The 17,974-nt window shown below is 42.1% G+C and overlaps 2 protein-coding genes across 20 annotated transcripts in view; one reads left to right on the forward strand and one right to left on the reverse strand.

Annotated features, from left to right (window-relative positions):
- The window catches only part of NME2 (NME/NM23 nucleoside diphosphate kinase 2), a 6,655-nt gene extending 5,324 nt beyond the window's left edge, over positions 1–1,331 (forward strand). For all 3 annotated transcript variants that reach the window (XM_032280067.1, XM_032280066.1, XM_032280068.1), the window contains one exon: positions 1,074–1,331. In XM_032280067.1, the coding sequence (XP_032135958.1) occupies positions 1,074–1,191 (118 nt within the window). In that variant the 3' untranslated portion in view covers positions 1,192–1,331. The remainder of the gene's footprint in view (positions 1–1,073) is intronic.
- Positions 1,332–5,473: 4,142 nt separating this feature from the next.
- MBTD1 (mbt domain containing 1) overlaps positions 5,474–17,974 on the reverse strand; it is a 78,020-nt gene continuing 65,519 nt past the window's right edge. For 14 of the 17 annotated variants that reach the window (XM_032280074.1, XM_032280073.1, XM_032280072.1 and 11 more), the window contains 2 exons: positions 16,504–16,695; positions 5,474–8,721 (listed from right to left, as the gene is read on the reverse strand). In XM_032280074.1, coding sequence (XP_032135965.1) covers positions 8,603–8,721; positions 16,504–16,695 — 311 coding nt within the window. In that variant the 3' untranslated portion in view covers positions 5,474–8,602. The remainder of the gene's footprint in view (positions 8,722–16,503; positions 16,696–17,974) is intronic. The other 3 variants (XM_032280083.1, XM_032280082.1, XM_032280084.1) reach the window with 1 other exon arrangement.

Genomic DNA, 17,974 nt, shown 5'->3' on the forward strand with positions numbered 1-17,974 from the left:
TGGGCACGGTGGCTCACGCCTGTAATCCCAGCATTATAGGAGGCTGACAAGACTCCGTCTCAAAAAAAAAAGCTTTCATAGATCGCTTATTCCCTAGGTTAATTGTGAGCAAGATACTACAAGGGAGCTCTATGTGGTGGTTCCTGTGTAGCACAGCAGGCAATGCTAGGTGTGGAGAAGGGAAGATTTTTAGCCATGAGTACTTTGTCCCTGGGCGTGTCGGTTAGCCTTCTGGTTCCTTCGCCTGTACACAATCTATTCAAAACCTTTACAAAGTTGTGAGGTTCAAGTGCAATAAAGGGATTGTTATTAATAAGCAGTGTTATGTCATGGCTGGGCTTTGCAAATCAGAGTTGTAAGAAGTTGCAGCGGAACTGGCCTGTGACAATGAATACATCATATCTAGTTGGGATGTTGATCTGGAGTGCTTTTGAATATTACCGTGTTTTCCAAAATTTGAGGAGGAATGTTTTATGTTATCAGCAATCTTGGGGTACAAGCACTGTTTTGATAGTGGGGGCTGGACTTGGAAGCATAATACAGTTAAAACAAGGAGTGTTTGGAACCAAGCACCTTTACAGGTGCTTTTAAAAGGAAACACTTGCCGGGCGCGGTGGCTCACGCCTGTAATCCCAACACTTTGGGAGGCCGAGGCGGGTGGATCACCAGGTCAAGAGATGGAGACCATCCTGGTCAACATGGTGAAACCCCGTCTCTACTAAAAATACAAAACATTAGCTGGGCATGGTGGCGCGTGCCTGTAATCCCAGCTACTCGGGATGCTGAGGCAGGAGAATTGCCTGAACCCAGGAGGCGGAGGTTGCGGTGAGCCGAGATCGCGCCATTGCACTCCAGCCTGGGTAGCAAGAGTGAAACTCCGTCTGAAAAAAAAAAAGGAAACACTTTGGGGGTATAAATGGGTCTGCTGCTGCTTCAAGTGGCAATTTGGCTGAAAAAGTCTGGAGTGGCTGTCCGTTGCTGTACCCATGAAGCAGACTTCTGCAGTTTAAAACATGGTGACAAAAAAAGAAAAATGAACAAACACAGTGACTAGTAATTGTTTTCTTTCTTAGGAACATCATTCATGGCAGTGACTCAGTAAAAAGTGCTGAAAAAGAAATCAGCCTATGGTTTAAGCCTGAAGAACTGGTTGACTACAAGTCTTGTGCTCATGACTGGGTCTATGAATAAGAGGTGGACACAGCAGCAGTCTCCTTCAGCCCGGCTTGGTGTGTCCCTGGACACAGCTCTTCATTCCACTGACTTAGAAGCAACAGGAGTGATCATTCTTTTGTAGAGCATATTTGCCAGTAAAGCCTTTGGAAACTGGACACTGTCTCCTTGTGCTTATTTGATACTGAGCTGAAAGAAGTGACGTGGTTCCCTGGCTAAATAGTAGCATTATCTGCATCTAAATCCTGCTTATTATCAAAGAATAATTGATCCTTCTAAGAACCTGGGTATACCTCAAGACATTCTATGAGGGAAAATGGTAGGGCTGGAGAGGAAAAGCATGGCCCTGGCTGTGTATCTAAGGAAACGAATAAGGAAATCAAACTATATCCCAACTACTTTAGCTAATGCATAAATGTATATTCCTGTATGAAAGATTTTTATGGCTGGATGCCGTGGGTCATGCCTGTAATCCCAGCACTTTGGGAGGTCAAGGCGGGTGGACCACCTGAGGTCAGGAGTTTGAGACCAGCCTGGAGCCTGGCCAACGTGGTGAAACCTGTCTCTACTAAAAATACAATTAGCCAGGCATGGTGGCAGGCACCTGTGATCCCAGTCACTCGGGAGGCTGAGGCAGGAGAATGGCTTGAACCCGGGAGGTGGAGGTTGCAGTGAGCCAAGATCGTGCCATTGCACTCCAGCCTGGGCAACGAGAGTAAGACTCCATCGCAAAAAAAAAAAAAAGTAAAAGCTAAATGTCACTCCTATATATGACAATCCTATGCTTTTTATTTATACTGCTACAGTAGCTATAAGACAGTGACATCATGATTTAAGTACATATTTGGTCTCTGCCTCTGGTTCCTGGCACACAGCTCCTAAAACCCTTGTAATCTCAAATGTTAGGTTCCTTATATGCTAATGAGATGACTGGTGGCTATGGGAGCTCCTGGATAGCCTCCCTATAACCTCCAAGAAGAGGAGAGGGGCTAAGTTTGAATTGTTCACCGATGGCCAATTATGCAATCAGTCACGCCTATGTAATGAAGCTTCCATAAAACCCCTAAAGAATAGGGTGTGGGGAGCTTCCAGATTGCTGAGGTGCTTGGTGGTGGGTGGTACACTCTGAGGGCGTGGAAGCTCCATGCCATTTTCCACATACCCTGCCCCATGCATCTGGTCCATCTATATCCTCTCTTAGAGATGGAGGTCTTGCTATGTTGTCCACGTTAGCCTTTAACTCCTGGGCTCAAACAATCCTCCCAACTCAGCCTCCTGAGTTGCTGGGATCACAGATGCACACCAGCTATATCTTTTATTAAACCAACAAATATAAGTAGTTGTTCCCCGAGTTCTATGACCCTTTCTAGCAAATTAACTGAATCTAAGGAAGGGGTCATGGGAATCCTTAATTTACAGCCAATTCGTCAGAGGAACAAAGTTGTAACCTGGGTGGGGCGCGGTGGCGTGTGCCTGTAGTCTGGGCTACTCGGGAGGCTGAGGTGGGAGGATCGCTTGAGCCCAGGAGTTCTGGGCTGTAGTGAGCTATGCCGATTGGGTGTCTGCACTAAGTTCGGCATCAATATGGTGAACTCCTGGGAGTGGGGGACCATCAGGCTGCCTAAGGAGGGGTGAACCTGCCCAGGTTGGAAACAGAGCAGGTCAAAACTCCGGTGCTGATCAGTAGTGGGATCTCGCCTGTGAATAGCCACTGCACTCCAGCAGCCTGGGCAACATAGCAAGACCCCATCTCAAAAAAAAAAAAAAAAAAAATGTTGTAACCTGGGGCTTGCAATTGGCATCTGAAATGGGGGCAGTCTTCGAGGCTGGAGTCCTTAACCTGTGTGGTCTGAATCTAGGTAGACAGCATCAGAATTGAGAGGACACCCAGCTGGTGACTGCAGAGAAATGCTCGGTGTGAAGGGAAACGGCCCCCTTACATCTGGTGTCAGAAGTGTTGCGGTCAGTGACAGAGTAGGAAGAAAACAATTTTCCTTTGGAATGATGTAATACTTTTAATGTTTTAGTACAAAAAAAAGTGTCTAGATTTTAGTTTCAACAATTGATAAGCTTAACATTTTAAATATCATTCCTCAATTTCAAATGTAATTCATCTATGTTTATATATGTTACATTCTCATCAGAGGTAAGCGGAAGTTTGATATTCCCGAGCACCTGCATCTCACTGTGCTCCCTGGTGACACTGATGCAGGCTGGTGGAGGTACCTGGGTTAGGAGCAGCAGCAAAGCATGGGCTTACTCTGCCAGGGCTATTCAAAGAACTTCATTGCACCTTCATGACTCTGGGGAGGCAGGCACCAGTTTACAACGGAGGAAACTGAGCCACGTTACATAACTAGCCAGTGGAGGAGGAGCCAGTTTCCAGCCCGAGAGCTGGCTTCAGACTCCATGCCCATGGCCACAATGCTTTACTGCTGCCATTTTTTTTTTTTTTTTTTAACTACCTTTAAATAGTTTCCCCAGTGAGGAAGTGAGTTGGGAGGGTAAGTGACCTCAATCTGTAGTGGTAAAAGCTGAGTAAGGTTTCGGATGTCATGACTCAATTTGTTAGAATTGAATGAGAAATACTGGTTCACAACTGCAATCCAGCACTTTGGGAGGGCAAGGCAGTGAGACAGGCGGATTACCTGAGGTCAGGAGTTTGAGACCAGCCTGACCAACATGGTGAAACCCCGTTACTACTAAAAATACAAAGTTAGCTGGGTGAGTGGCTCATGCCTGTAATTCCAGCTACTTGGGAAGTTGAGGCAGGAGAATCGCTTGAACCCGTGAGGTGGGGGTTGCAGTTAGGTGAGATCGCACCACTGCACCCCAGCCTGGGTGACAAAGCGAGACTCCGTCTCATAAAAAAAAAAAAAAAAAAAAGGAAAAAAGAAAAATATATTTATGAAAGCTCATGGGATAGTAAATGAGCACCAACCTGGGAATTCCAGCTTACTAAGGCAACTGTTCAAATCACATAAGGTAGAACCAGGGCAGAAATTAGAAATTAGGCTTTTGTTTTTCTTGGAATGCATTATATTTTTCATATATATATATTTCTATATTATATATATAGATGGAGTCAAACTGTCACCCAGGCTGGAGTGCAGTGGTGTGATCTCGGCTCACTGCAACCTTTGCCTCCTGGGTTCAAGTGATTCTCCTGCCTCAGCCTTCTGAGTGGCACTGGAATTAATTACAGGCATCCGCCACCACACCCACCTAATTTTTGTATTTTTAGTAGAGATGGGGTTTCACCATGTTGGTTGATCTCGATCTCCTGACCTCATGATCCACATGCCTCAGCCTCCCAAAGTGCTGGGATTACAGGCGTTAGCCACTGCTCCCAGCCCCATTTTATATTTTTAATGTGTTTTTTTATTCTTATGTCTTTGAGACCGAGTTTCGCTCTTGCTGTCCAGGCTGGAGTGCAATGGTGTGATCTCAGCTCACCGCAACCTCCGCCTTCTGGGTTCAATTGATTCTCCTGCCTCAGCCTCCTAAGTAGCTGGGATTACAGGCATGTGCCACCATGCCCGGCTAATTTGGTATTTTTAGTAGAGATGGGTTTTCTCTATGTTGGTCAGGCTGGTGTTGAACTCCTGACTTCAGGTGAACCACCTGCCTCAGCCTCCCAAAGTGCTGGGATTACACATGTGAGCCACTATGCCTGGCCAAATGCGTTACATTTTTCTAGAGTGTGAAATTAATCCCTGAAGAGACCCAGTCCATCTCATTACTATCTTACATATCCTTTTCCAATTCATAAATATCTCTACCAACTGCATCTGCAGTAAAAGTTGAATAATTTTCCAAAGAGCCAGCTGTGGGTAAAGGAAGGCTTTTTTTGCATTCCCTTTTAATGTTAAGGGCAAGAGCTAGCTGGGACACTTTATTTACATCTGATTAATTTTGCTGCTGAGGTTAATGGAGTTAAAAAATAAAGTCTCCTACTAAGCATGCCAACCCCAAAACACAATGTTCTAACTAAGGTGATTTAATTTCCCCATATAGGTCTCTATTCACCTTGGCTCCTGCTGTGGTTTTTGCCCTTTCCCTCCCTGCCCATGAAAGTCCACCGCCAAGGCACCTTGTCCGTAAGTCTAACCATACCACTCTCGGCTCCCTCACGAGCTGGTGGTAAATTCTTCCTCACAGCACTCATGTGCCTGCTATCCCTCATTAGAGGACGGGACTGAACCAACTTTCATAGGGGTCTGTGACTGTTTACAGTGGGCACGCAAGAGAAAAGCAACCCCCCAAACCAAAGCATGTTAAAGAACCGCTCAAATCCAGCTTAACTTTAACATTTTATTTTGTGTAAAAAAGGGCGAATTTAGTGAATTATTTTCATCTGGTACACAAAGTTATAATTTTAATGCTTTTCACATCCATGCTGAAAATTTGCAATTTGGTAAAAATGAAAGGAACATAAATTTCTCCAAAGGAATTTTTCACGCCATTATATATACATTTCATGAGAAAGTTTCAAACACTTTCTCAATGACCACGAGTTACCAAGAAAATAAAAGATTAAATTTGTACAGATATTGATCTATATATCAAATACATACAGAAATGATGTAAAAACCTTATGCAGTTTACTCTGACTCTGTCCTCAAAAGATTTGCCCAGGGACAGATGCTTTTCTTTTGTATAAATGACTGTGGCTTTATTTAAAATATGAAAATCAAAGGAAGAAACCCAGTTTAATCACAGTATTTTTAAAATCCCTTCCCAATATTAAAGGATCATTACCAATATATAGCACCATAATACAAATATTGATGGGAGAGGGTATTCACATCACGCAAAATTAATAATAATAAAAACAAACAAACACTGAAAACCCGTGTTAGTATCGTAGAATAAGAAGTTGATAACAGCTTTAGCTTTCCTCATACACAGCAAGGAAAAGGTTAAAGAGTTTAAACTACCAAAAGTCCCCAAATAAATCGTAACAGGAAAAAAACAAAACAAAACAGAAAAACAAACCAAAGGTCAGCAGTACATTTTGAACCGTAAAGGAGAATGGGGCGACTGAGTTGTACAACTGGAGTTATGGCTAAGACATAAATCTCCTCTGCATTCATTTTTTTTGTTTGTCAGCAGCAGGAGTTAGTATGAACAATAAAGAGGGCTTTAGGTTGTGTTTAGACTGTGGGAAAGTCCTTACCAACCTTCAACTGCTGGTCACGGGATCAAGACAAGAAACACTTCATGAATTAGGAAATTCTAAAACACTCAGAGCCTGGTTTTGCTGTAGAATTGGAAGCTTATGAAAGCTGGCTGTAAATGAGCATTTCATATATTACCAGGACTGACCGGCTCCAAATCATCTCTTTCCTCGTTTAATTCAGTTCCCCATGGAGCCCCGAAATCCAAGGTACTGGCAGAGTACACCATACAACAGGCTGCTTGTGCCTGTACTGTGGAATTTGTCCTGGGTTTCATTCAGTAAGCCTGAGAATAAAGACTGCTGTAACCCTTGCTTTGGAATACTTCTAGGCTTTAAGTTTGCGAGAAGATTTTTCAAAGTTAAAGATATGGGAAGTGTGAGGATGTCACATTTACAGTAGGTCCCTCTCAGCAATGTTAAGATAAATATCCAGTAATTTAACAGCTGAATTCACATACATTTGACACATGAGAATCAACTTGTGTTGATGTGATCTGCATTTATGCCCCTAAAGAGTCGGTACTAAGAAATGGTGACATGCGATTCCATACATTCTTACACTATAAAGTAACAAATTTTACTTCCAGTAGCTATTACAAAACCTTATGTTATTAACCCCTCTTGCATAGAATGAGGTAAACCTGTGCGTATTACCAATGTTATTATTCCCAAAAGTAGAGCAATATTTTAGAAAATAAATTGCTGGTTTTTTAACGTTCTATGCATTTTAAAATTCAAACAAAAATCTTACCTAAAATGGTCTCCTGGGGCTTTCCATTAACATTTTTTAAAGCATTCCATAGGCTGAAGGACTGTAGAGGTTAATCATTTTGATTAATTTCTAATTAGCCCTACCTATATTCCAGAGAAGATGGTCAATATTACCACTCTGAAGAGGCCAGGCTAAGACCCAGAAGCACTTCTAGAACAGATGCAATTAATTCCTGAGAGTTTAGTTTATGAACCTCACTGGTAAACGCTAGAGCGCTCTCATTCAGTCACAACTCAGTAGAAAGTTAGAAAATGCAGAGAGCAAACCTTTCACCAATTTACCCTTGTATACCTTTTTTTTTTTTTTTTTTTTTAAAGGAAACCATGTGAATTTTAAAACAGGGAATGTTCAAAATGGTCCAAATCGGTTATTAAAACAAATCCTGAATACAGTTAAAGACAATTATATATATGTGTGTGTGTGTGTGTATGTGTGTGTGTGTATATACGGAATTTTAAGAAAATTAAATTCTCTTTCAAATTAGTTTTCTACCAAATCCAGGAGAGAGAAAAGCAGAGCTGGAATGATTTTGAAATCTAAACTTATTCTGGCTTTGAATGACTTTCAATCTGATTCTCCTGATAATACAGACCATCTCTTTTTGGTTGTAGTTACACCAAGTTGCTATCTCACAGACAGAGGGAAATGGCAGAGAAATGATCAGAATCCCTTTTGTGGGGTAAGGAAAACAAAATAAACTTAGGACAATATTGCATTTTCCCCAACCCCTCAACATGTAGATGGAGATCCTGTATATCCTGTCAACCATTCCAGTTTAACACTTTAGTGTTAGGATAATTTTAATCATTTTTTTAATTAAAACAGAACATATAAAAGTATCCAGAGTTCTTCCAGTTTCATATAGAACTCCAAATAAATTTTCACAGAATGTAAAATATTTCTGTACAAACATTTAAAATGGGCTGTGATAAAATGCCAACAAGCAGAAATAAGGATCCCTTCCATGACCTATGTGGTGATGACCCCTCCATGAGGAGTTCAGTTGCATATTTCTGCAGCAAAGGAAGCTGGAGATGTGACTGGCCTAACTTCTAAAAATCCCAAAATCTCCCAACAGGTACCAAAAAGGTTCATTTGTAATGACAGTTCATTTGCATTTAACGACTATATCCTTCTGAAATCATTTCCTTCAATCCTGCTACCTAAACTTTAATCTTACCAAAAAAGTTAGAATTTCAGTTCTTGTTAACAATGCACATAAATCCAAACTTGGAAAATATTACAAAATTCTTTCAAAAGCTTCAAATACAACACAAAAATTGTCCATCTTTATAAATCGAAAATTTCCCCACCCCCCGACTAAAATAGTTTCCCACCCACCTGAAAAATCTGGAACTGAAATCTTCTATGTTTAGCAAAATGTCCCAGTAGAATAGCCCCCTGTACAGCTGGATGGATTATAAATCAGTCCTGTGTAAAATCCTTCCCCTCCCGCCCTCAGTTTCTGAGCCACCTCACGGCTCTTGTTTGATGTAGAAGTTGGCAGAGCCATTGCTTTCCTGATCAGAAGCTCCTTGGAGGAAATTATAATCCTCTCCATCCAGCAACTCCTCCTTCAGCTGCAATGTCGTCACTGAATGAGAGAGAAACATATGGGCTATTAAGTCTCGCTAGGGTACTCAGATTGCCTGTAATCTTCATGTTCCATCAGCCTTACAGTTAATAAGACTTCTTCATTTCCTCAATAACTTAAAGTTAAATCCCTGAAGTATGAGCATTCAGTTAATTTTAATTTTCAAAGTATATTAGCAGTTAAGGAATGTTCTGGAAAGGAACAATACTGCATCAGGAACATGCACTATGGATATCTTCAATGAAATGTGTGGGGTAATAATGCTCACTAATCTGGGAGAGAATTTCATTTATTATTAAGTATTCACTTTTACGTCAACGTCTGTACAAACAATCATGCAGTTCTTGCATGGTTCTTTAGTAAAATATTTTTTTTTGAGACAGAGCCTCATTCTGTTGCTAGGCTGGAGTGCAGTGGCGTAATCTTGGCTCACTGCAATCTCTGCCTCTTGGGTTCAAGTGATTCCCCTGCCTCGGCCTCCCGAGTACTGGGATTACAGGCATGTGTCACCATGCCCAGCTAATTTTTCGTATTTTAGTAGAGACAGGGTTTTGCCATGTTGGCCAGGATGGTCTCAATCTTCTGACCTTGTGATCCGCCTGCCTTTGCCTCCCAAGGTGCTGGGATTGCAGGAGTGAACCACTGCGGCCTGCCTCTTATATACAATCTTTAATAATTCTCAATACAGTAAGTGACTTTAATATATTAATATTATTATTCCCAGGGAGTCCTTTTTTTTTTTTGAGACTTTTTGTCTTGCCAGGTTGGAGTGCAGTGGCGCCATCTTAGACGGAGGCTAACTGCAACCTCCGTCTCTCGGGTTCAAGCGATTCCCCTACCTCAGCCTCCCGAGTAGCTGGGACTACAGGTGTTTGCCACCATGCACAGCTAATTTTTGTATTTTTAGTAGAGACGAGGTTTCACCACTTCCAGGATAGTCTCGATCTCTTGAGCTCATGAGCCACCCACCCCAGCCTCCCAAAGTGCTGGGATTATAGGTGTGAGCCACCATGCTTGGCCCCAAGGCGTACTTTTATTAAAAATATTCTCTGAGGAAAAAGATAGAAATCTGATGTTAAATAGAGACATTAAAAAATTATCTATATACATTGGCCAGGCGTGGTGGCTCATGCCTGTAATCCCAACACTTTGGAAGGCCAAGGCGGGTGGATCACCTGATGTCAGGATTTCTAGGACAGCCTGGCCAACACGGGGAAACCCTGTCTCTACAAAAAGTACAAAAAAATTAGCTGGACGCGGTGGTGTGAGCCTATACTCGGGCTGAAGCAAGAGACCAGCTTGAACTTGGGCGATGGAGGCTGGTAGTGAGCCGAGATCACACCACTACACTCCAGCCTGGGCAACAGAACGAGTCTCCATCTCTATAAAAAAAAAAAAAACACACCCATAAATTACATAAAGATGTAACACATATTTATAAAAAAATAAATCTGGGCACAGTGGCTCATGCCTATAATCCCAGCATTTTGAGAGGCTTAGATGGGTGGATCACAAGGTCAGGAGTTCGAGACCAATCTGGCCAACACAGTGAAACTCAATCGCTACTAAAAATACAAAAAATTAGTCAGGTATGGTTGTGTATGCCTGTAATCCCAGCTACTCGGGAGGCTGAGGCAGGAGAACCATGTGAACCTGGGAGACAGAGGTTGCGGTGAGCCAAGATCCTGCCATTGCACTCCAGTCCCAGTGACAGTGTGAGACTCTACCTCCAAAAATGAAAGAAGAAAAAAAAATCTGGGCTGGATGTGGTGGCAGCCTGGGCAACGGAGCAAATCCCTATCTCTATGAAAAAAAGAAAAAAATAAGAGCTGGGTATGGTGGTACAAGCCTTAGTCCCACATTACAGTGACCTATGATTCTGTCATTGCACTCCAGCCTGAGTGACAGAGCGAGACCCTGTGTACCGCCCCCCACCAAGAAAAACGAACATTCAACTCCTGAGCTGGGTGTGGCAGCTAATGCTTACAGTCCTAGCTATGTGTGGGACATGGCAGGAGGCCAGTTCAAGGCTGAGTGCCTGCCTGAGTTATCTGATAACTTACTTTTTAATGGAAACCAATTAACAGCATAGTCACGTTTCCATAGGTCTTTAGCATGGAAAACTGCTTTTCAGTTTCATATACATATATAAAGACATGGGGGTCTCACTATGTTGCCCAGACTGGCCTTGAATTCCTAGCCTCAAGCAACCTGCTGCCTCAGCCTCCCGAGTAGCGGCATTACAGGAGTGCGCCAATGCACCTGGCTCACTTTCCAGTATTTTAGGTGTTTAGGTTTCTGAGTAGCCACAGAAGTCATGCTAGCAGAATTCGTAGTGACAAGAGGGCTCTTTCTAATCCACGAGCAAGGATGAAGAGAAAGAAATTTCATCTTTTTGGGTCCAAACGGGACTTCGGCAAAAATTTTAGGCTGAGTTTAACTCTGAGATTTTCCTATCTTCTTTCATAAACCCTTCTTGTTACTGCCCTCAACACAATTACCTAGTACCACAAGATTGCCCTGTATATTTTCCCTTAAGCCTACAGAACTTTTCCATTCAAAAAGCGGCTTGTCTGCATTTTTTTCCTAATGAAAATGACCTCAGCAGCCAGGTGTGGTGGCTCACGCCTGTAATCCAAGCACTTTGGAGGTCAAGGCGGGCAGATCACCTGAGGTCAGGAGTTCAAGACCAGCCTGACCAACATGGTGAAACCCCATCTTAAAAAAAAAGAAAATGACCTCAGCTAGGTTAGCAGAAACTAGTTTCAGTAACTACCAACCTCTATGAGATGTGTTCAGATTTCTTTTCTTTTTTTTCTGTCACCCGGGCTGGAGTGCAATGGTGTGATCTCAGCTCACTGCAACCTCCACCTCCAGGATTCTACTGATTCTCCAGCCTGAGCCTCCTGAGAAGCTGGGATTACAGACAACTGCCACCACACTTGGTTTTATTTTTAGTAGAGACGGGGTTTCTCCACGTTAGCCAGGTTGATCTCAAACTCCCGACGTCAGGCGATCCGCCCGCCTCGGACTCCCAAAGTGCTGGGATTACAGCCATAAGCCACCACGCCCAGCCATGTTCAGGTTTCTTAAAAAGTTACTGTCTAACCAAAGTTGAGCTCAAATAATTTAAAGAACAGACGAGGTGGTCTTTTGTGCTAACATATCCACTGGAATCTAGTCCCATGGTGAGCAATGCTACCTTCTTCCCCAACTTCCTTAACATACATGAATCTGCTAAATCAGAAGTCAGAAACTGCTTTTTCCACTCTTGCTCGGGCCCTTGGTTTTTTTTTTTTTTTTGAGACATAATCTGACTCCATCACCCACACTGGAGTGCAATGACGTGATCTCGGCTCACCGCAACTTCTGCCTCCTGGGTTCAAGTGACTCTCATGCCTCTGCCTTCCAAGTGGCTGGGATTATAGCTGTGCACCATGATGCCTGGTTAATTCTTTTGTATTTTTGTAAAGATCAGGTTTCACCATGTTGGCCAGGCTGGTCTCGAACTCCTAGCCTCATGTGATCCGCCCATCTTGGCCTCCCAAAGTGTTGGGATCACAGGCATGAGCCACCGTGCCTGGTCTCTTTACACATTTGAATGGTTCTTTTTTTTTTTTTTTTTTTTTTTTTGAGACGGAGTTTTCGCTCTTGTTACCCAGGCTGGAGTGCAATGGCGCGATCTCGGCTCACCGCAACCTCCGTCTCCTGGGTTCAGGCAATTCTCCTGCCTCAGCCTCCTGGGTAGCTGGGATTACAGGCACGCGCCACCATGCCCAGCCAATTTTTTTTGTATTTTTAGTAGAGACGGGGTTTCACCATATTGACCAGGATGGTCTCGATCTCTTGACCTCGTGATTCACCCGCCTCGGCCTCCCAAAGTGCTGGGATTACAGGCTTGAGCCACCGCGCCCGGCCTGAATGGTTCTTTATGCATTTGACTGGGTATTTCAAAATAAGAGATTTCACATGAAAATCTGAAAAGTAGATAGACTTGGCAACATGAGTGCAGCATCCTTAAAAAGCTGTGATCAATGGGAACTGACTGGCTACTATCCCCTGAATCTGGGCAGCTTGAGATCTGTCCATCACAGAGCTTACCACCCATGCTGCCCACAATACTCACTTAGGTAAACAACAGCCCCAGCAGGCATCTGGCTCCAAATCAAAGGTAAAAGGTCTTTGTTTTACTCTATTTTGTATCTTTTCATTAACAAATGAAGTGAGAGGATACACATTATGTGATGTGAACTGAAAACTGCTCATACAGAGGAAAAAAGTCAATTTAGAGCAGAATGAGAACTCAATAGAGTATCTGGATAGGTAGTATGTCATTTAAGTTTTTCATGAGGCAAAGGCAGTGCCATCATGTGGAATAATATTAAAATTGCCACAACTTTTTTTTTTTTTTTTTTTTTTGAGACAAGAGTCTCCCTCTGTCGCCCAGGCTGGAGTGCAGTGGTGCAATCTCAGCTCACTGCAACCTCCGCCTCCTGGGTTCAAGCGATTATCCTCCTTCAGCTTCCTGAATAGCTGGGATTACAGGCGCACGACGCCATGCCAAATTTTTTTGTATTTTTAGTAGAGACAGGGTTTCACCATGTTGGCCAGGTTGGTCTTGAACTCCTGACCTTGTGATTCGCCCACCCTGGGCTCCCAAAGTGCTGGGATTACAGGTGTGAGCCACTGCACCCAGCCTTGCTACAACTTTTAAAGTCAAATAGTACAGTTGGAAAAATACTTCAGGTCTTTATTTTCTTTTTTAGTCGAAATGGGGTTTCACCATGTTGGTCAGGTTGGTCTTGAACTCCTGACCTCATTATCCGCCCACCTCGGTCTCCCCAAGTGCTGGATTACAGGTGCGAGCTGCCATGCCTGGCCCATGTCTTGATTTTAGTTACAAGCAATTAGTTTAAAAAGAATGGTTGCTGACATCTTACTTGCTAATTTAAAGAATAATCTTTTTTTTTTTTTTGAGACGGAGTTTTGCTCTGTCACCCAGGCTGAAGTGCAGTGGAACAATCTCAGCTCATTGTAACCTCCGGCTCCCTGTAACCTAAGCCTCCCAGGTTCAAGCAATTCTCCTGCCTCAGCCTCCCAAGTAGCTGGGATTACAGGTGTGTACCACCACGCCTGGCTAATTTTTGTATTTTTAGGAGAGATGAGGTTTCCCCATATTTGCCAGGCTGGTTTCGAACTCCTGACCTCAGGTGATCCACCTGCCTTGGCCTCCCAAAGTGCTGGGATTACAGGTGTAAGCCATTGCACCCAGCCAAGTATAATCTTTTGAGAGACAGCAATTTATTTGGTACTGGTTTTGGTATTGGTGATCAAAAATTTAACTGGCCAAAGACAGAAAAGTGAATACGTTAACGCATATAATCATAGCAAACAAACACCCATCAGACTGTTCAAAGGTACAGCAAACAAGACTGTGCAGCTGGTTCTTCCTTTCATCAAAATAATTACTTAATATAAATAAAAATGTTTTGATGAGGAACAACATCAAGTGTATAACAGTTATCCTTCAACTCTAACCAGCATGCAGTGATTCAGTGTGAAGGCTATTTTAACAATACCTAGAACATATACACATGGACAAGAAAACAAACCCAGGTTTCATTAAAGGTGCAGTACCCACAATAAAAGGTTGATTAAAACAGTATCTTGTTATATGATGACTGGATGGCTAAATGAATGAGAAAAGAATTGTCATGGTTCAAGATCAAACATGTTTCATTCAAACAGATGTTTTTTAAAAAAATGCAAGAAAAAGTTGAGATTCTAAAGCATATCCTGAAGCTATATGTATTACTACTAACAACAAATTTCTGGATTATGCTTCTAGTTATGTTAAAATATGAAAATGATGTGCTAAAATCACTCAAGATAAAGGTGAAACACTCACTCAGATGTGCAATGTTTTAATGCAAAGTTTCATTGTTTTCATGGAATCTAAAGCAAAGCCTGTCTGGTATCTTCACATGAATCATTTCTCCTTTCCAGGCCTTCTTAATAAATGATGGATGAAATAAAACAGATCCTGTGGTTGAATGTCACTTTCTACATGAATGCCTTTTCTTAGCTCCCGTTTTAGAAGGAAGTCACTTTGTTGACACTAATCACTAACATTTCAGAAGATAAGCTAACCGAAATCACATTTTTCCAGCTATGAAGCCCAAAAATAATAAACTCTCTCAACAGCTAAGGAAATGATAGCTTTCAAATAGTTAAGGTAGCAATGTAGTCCCTACTTAGTTTCATCAGAGAAAAATCACAAGTCCCACAAACTCAGCTCAGAAGATAACAGAAACACCGGTGGAAGAAGGAAGTTACAAAGGGGACCAGGTAGTTTACATTTACGCCAAATGCTAGGGTTTTGCCAGTGCCAGAAGTTCTGTTTTAAATGAATCAGTAACCTATCATGAAATGTGACATACATCTTCAAATCAGCCTCATGCTTAAAGAAAATACATCCAAGATGCAATAGAAGCTCAACTACATTTGGAACTCGCAATAGCCATACTTAATTAACACCAGACTATTTCGTACAGAAGTGCAAAAGGAAAAAAGCTAAATAGACAAGAAAAGAAACCGGAATGCTCTTTAGACTTTGAGCATTTTTCTGTTAAAGAGAAGGTAACACTGGATTTACAATCCTAATTTGTTTTTCATACAAAAGAAGTAATTTCCTCTGCATATGAGAATATCACAGTGATCTTCAGAGAAACAGATTGGGAAGGGGCAAGATGACCTAATACATTGTGAGGGAGGCAAAAGCTAAAGAACACATCCTAAAATGGCAAAAAACCCCAAATAACCAACAACAGAAACAAACAGGAAAACCCTTTTAGGTGCAAAATATTAGCAAACAGGTGAATGAGAAGAAAACAGAGCTAGGTAACAAGTCCCATCTAGGTTTCCAACATGCAAGACTTTTTACAGAATGCTGATTAGAGCAAACACTTTAGTCTAAAAGCAATAGTTAGCATACGACAACATATGCCAAGGCAAGTATAACTGGCTTTGAAGCTGTATGATCTGATCTACATTCATGCCTGAAGTTCATCATACGTAAGTGAAGTCCTTCTCAGACCCTATGATAATACCAAGCCTGTTCTTAGTAATTACAAAGGGCAAAACCTTCTGCAGTCTTCCTTACAATCTACTACCTTGGCCTAACCAATTAAACTCAAACAAATTCATTTACCATTTAATCACTCTACACATATGATCATGAACTTGGGGAAATAATAAAATACAAGTATCGTATTTCCAAATTTGTTATTCAACTAAAATTGTGATCACTTTAATTTCAGCCAAAACTGAAATTATACTGGAATTCAAAACACATTCTTTCCATGGACGAGACACTAGGAAATGTTATGAACAAAGCCTCATTTTTGTGTCTGATTAATCAGACAGACTTATCCCTAATGACACACTTTATCACCAGGTCCAAGCCACATACAATTCTGCAATGAGGAATGTTCAAAACCATGAAATACTACAAGTTGTCTCACAATTCTAGAACTTGAAATTATAACTACCCTTATTTGAAGCTCAGAAGTACTTCATAACAAAGTAAAAATCCTTCCCTGATGTTTTGTCCTAGTGAAGTGACTATTAAGGACTAGTGAAATGAATTCTTTAGTTGAAAGAAAAAGAAAAAAAAAATTCAATGAGTCAGCATCTGTCATGCCAGACCATGCTTTGTCTCCCACCACCCTACCCAGTACTTTTACCCTCTGAAGTACCTGAGGTGCTGATGTGACTAATTACCTGTTTTGAGGCTGGGACTGAACTCTCGGCTAGTGCTGGGAGGTGGGAAGGCCTCCGGGGCTGTCTGTGCTGGAAGGGTTCGATATGGAGGAGGAGTCAACTCTTCGTCACCAGAGAAGCTCCTCCGCACCCCACCTGTCATGGGCAGGCTCGACAAACTGACAGGCTTCTTCCCAACTGGCATCTTCCTCTCTAAATATCAAGTCAGACTAAAGTAAGCTTTCACTTACATGCGTGGTAAGAAAAGTGCATTATATAACTAGGAAAGTTGTGTTGCACAGGACACTCTGAAAAGAGAACCAATTATGCAAAGTTTGTATTTCTGAAAACAAGAGAGAGGGTGTGTGTGTATTGGGGGAGATGGTTTTTACTCTCTGAGAGTCTGGTAATATTTATTCTGACTCTCAAGTAAATTTAAAACAAGACAAAGTAAAATGAATTACAGAGAGCTTTAAGAACAGCAGGCTAATTTCTTTCAAGATGAGAGTCTCTGTTTGAGGTGGGGTAAAAACTCAATGGAAGAAAGAAAGGGTCTTAAAACACTACTTTTAGGATAGCATTTCATAGCTCATATAGGCCCAAACACTGGTGGAGAAATCAAAGCAAAACAGTTTAAATAAATTATCTGTGTGCAGGATGTTATGAGATGTGCTCCCCTAACTTTCAGTTTACAGTTCACTTTTAGAAAATCCAATTCTCACTCTGAAAAGTATTTCCAAATTCAAAGCGTATTGCCTGCAAATTCTTAAGTAATCTGATTTATTCTGAATCAAATTTATCAGGCTGGGCATGGTGGCTCATGCCTGTAATCCCAGCACCTTCGGAGGCCAAGGCATAAGAATGAGGATGGCTTGAGGCCAGGAGTTTAAGACCAGCCTGGGCAACAAAGTGAGACCTGTGTCTACAAAAAATAAAAAAAATTAGCTAGGCATGGCCAGAATCTGAGGTGGGAGATTTGCTTGAGCCCAAGGGTTCAAGGCTGCAGTGAGCAATGAACGCACGACTGTGCTCCAGGCTGGGTAACAAAGTGAGACTCTGTCTTAAAAAAAAAAAGAAAAAAAAAATGATCACACCCTTCAGCTATAGTTTTCTATACAAATATAAGCCTTCCAAGACATTTACAATGCTTTTGCCAACCAAAAAATACTGTGAACTCTGTAAATACTGCAGAACCAAGCACAGTGGCTCATGCGTGCAATCCCAGGACTTTGGGAGGCTGAGATGGGCAGATCACCTGAGTTCAGGAGTTCAAGACCAGCCTGGCCAACATGGTGAAACCCTGTCTGTACTAAAAACATAAAAATTAGCTGGGTGCAGTGGCGCGTGCCTGTAATTCCAACTACTTGGGAGGCTGAGGCAGGAGAATCGCTTGAACCGGGGAGGCAGAGGTTGTGGTGGTGAGCCGAGATCACGCCACTGCACTGCAGCCTGCATGACACTGCAAGACTCTTATCTCGGGGAAAAAAAAAAA

This window comes from Sapajus apella, unplaced genomic scaffold (assembly GCF_009761245.1).
Source record: "Sapajus apella isolate SASKATOON/1434 unplaced genomic scaffold, GSC_monkey_1.0 scaffold12, whole genome shotgun sequence".
Taxonomy (NCBI): domain Eukaryota; kingdom Metazoa; phylum Chordata; class Mammalia; order Primates; family Cebidae; genus Sapajus; species Sapajus apella.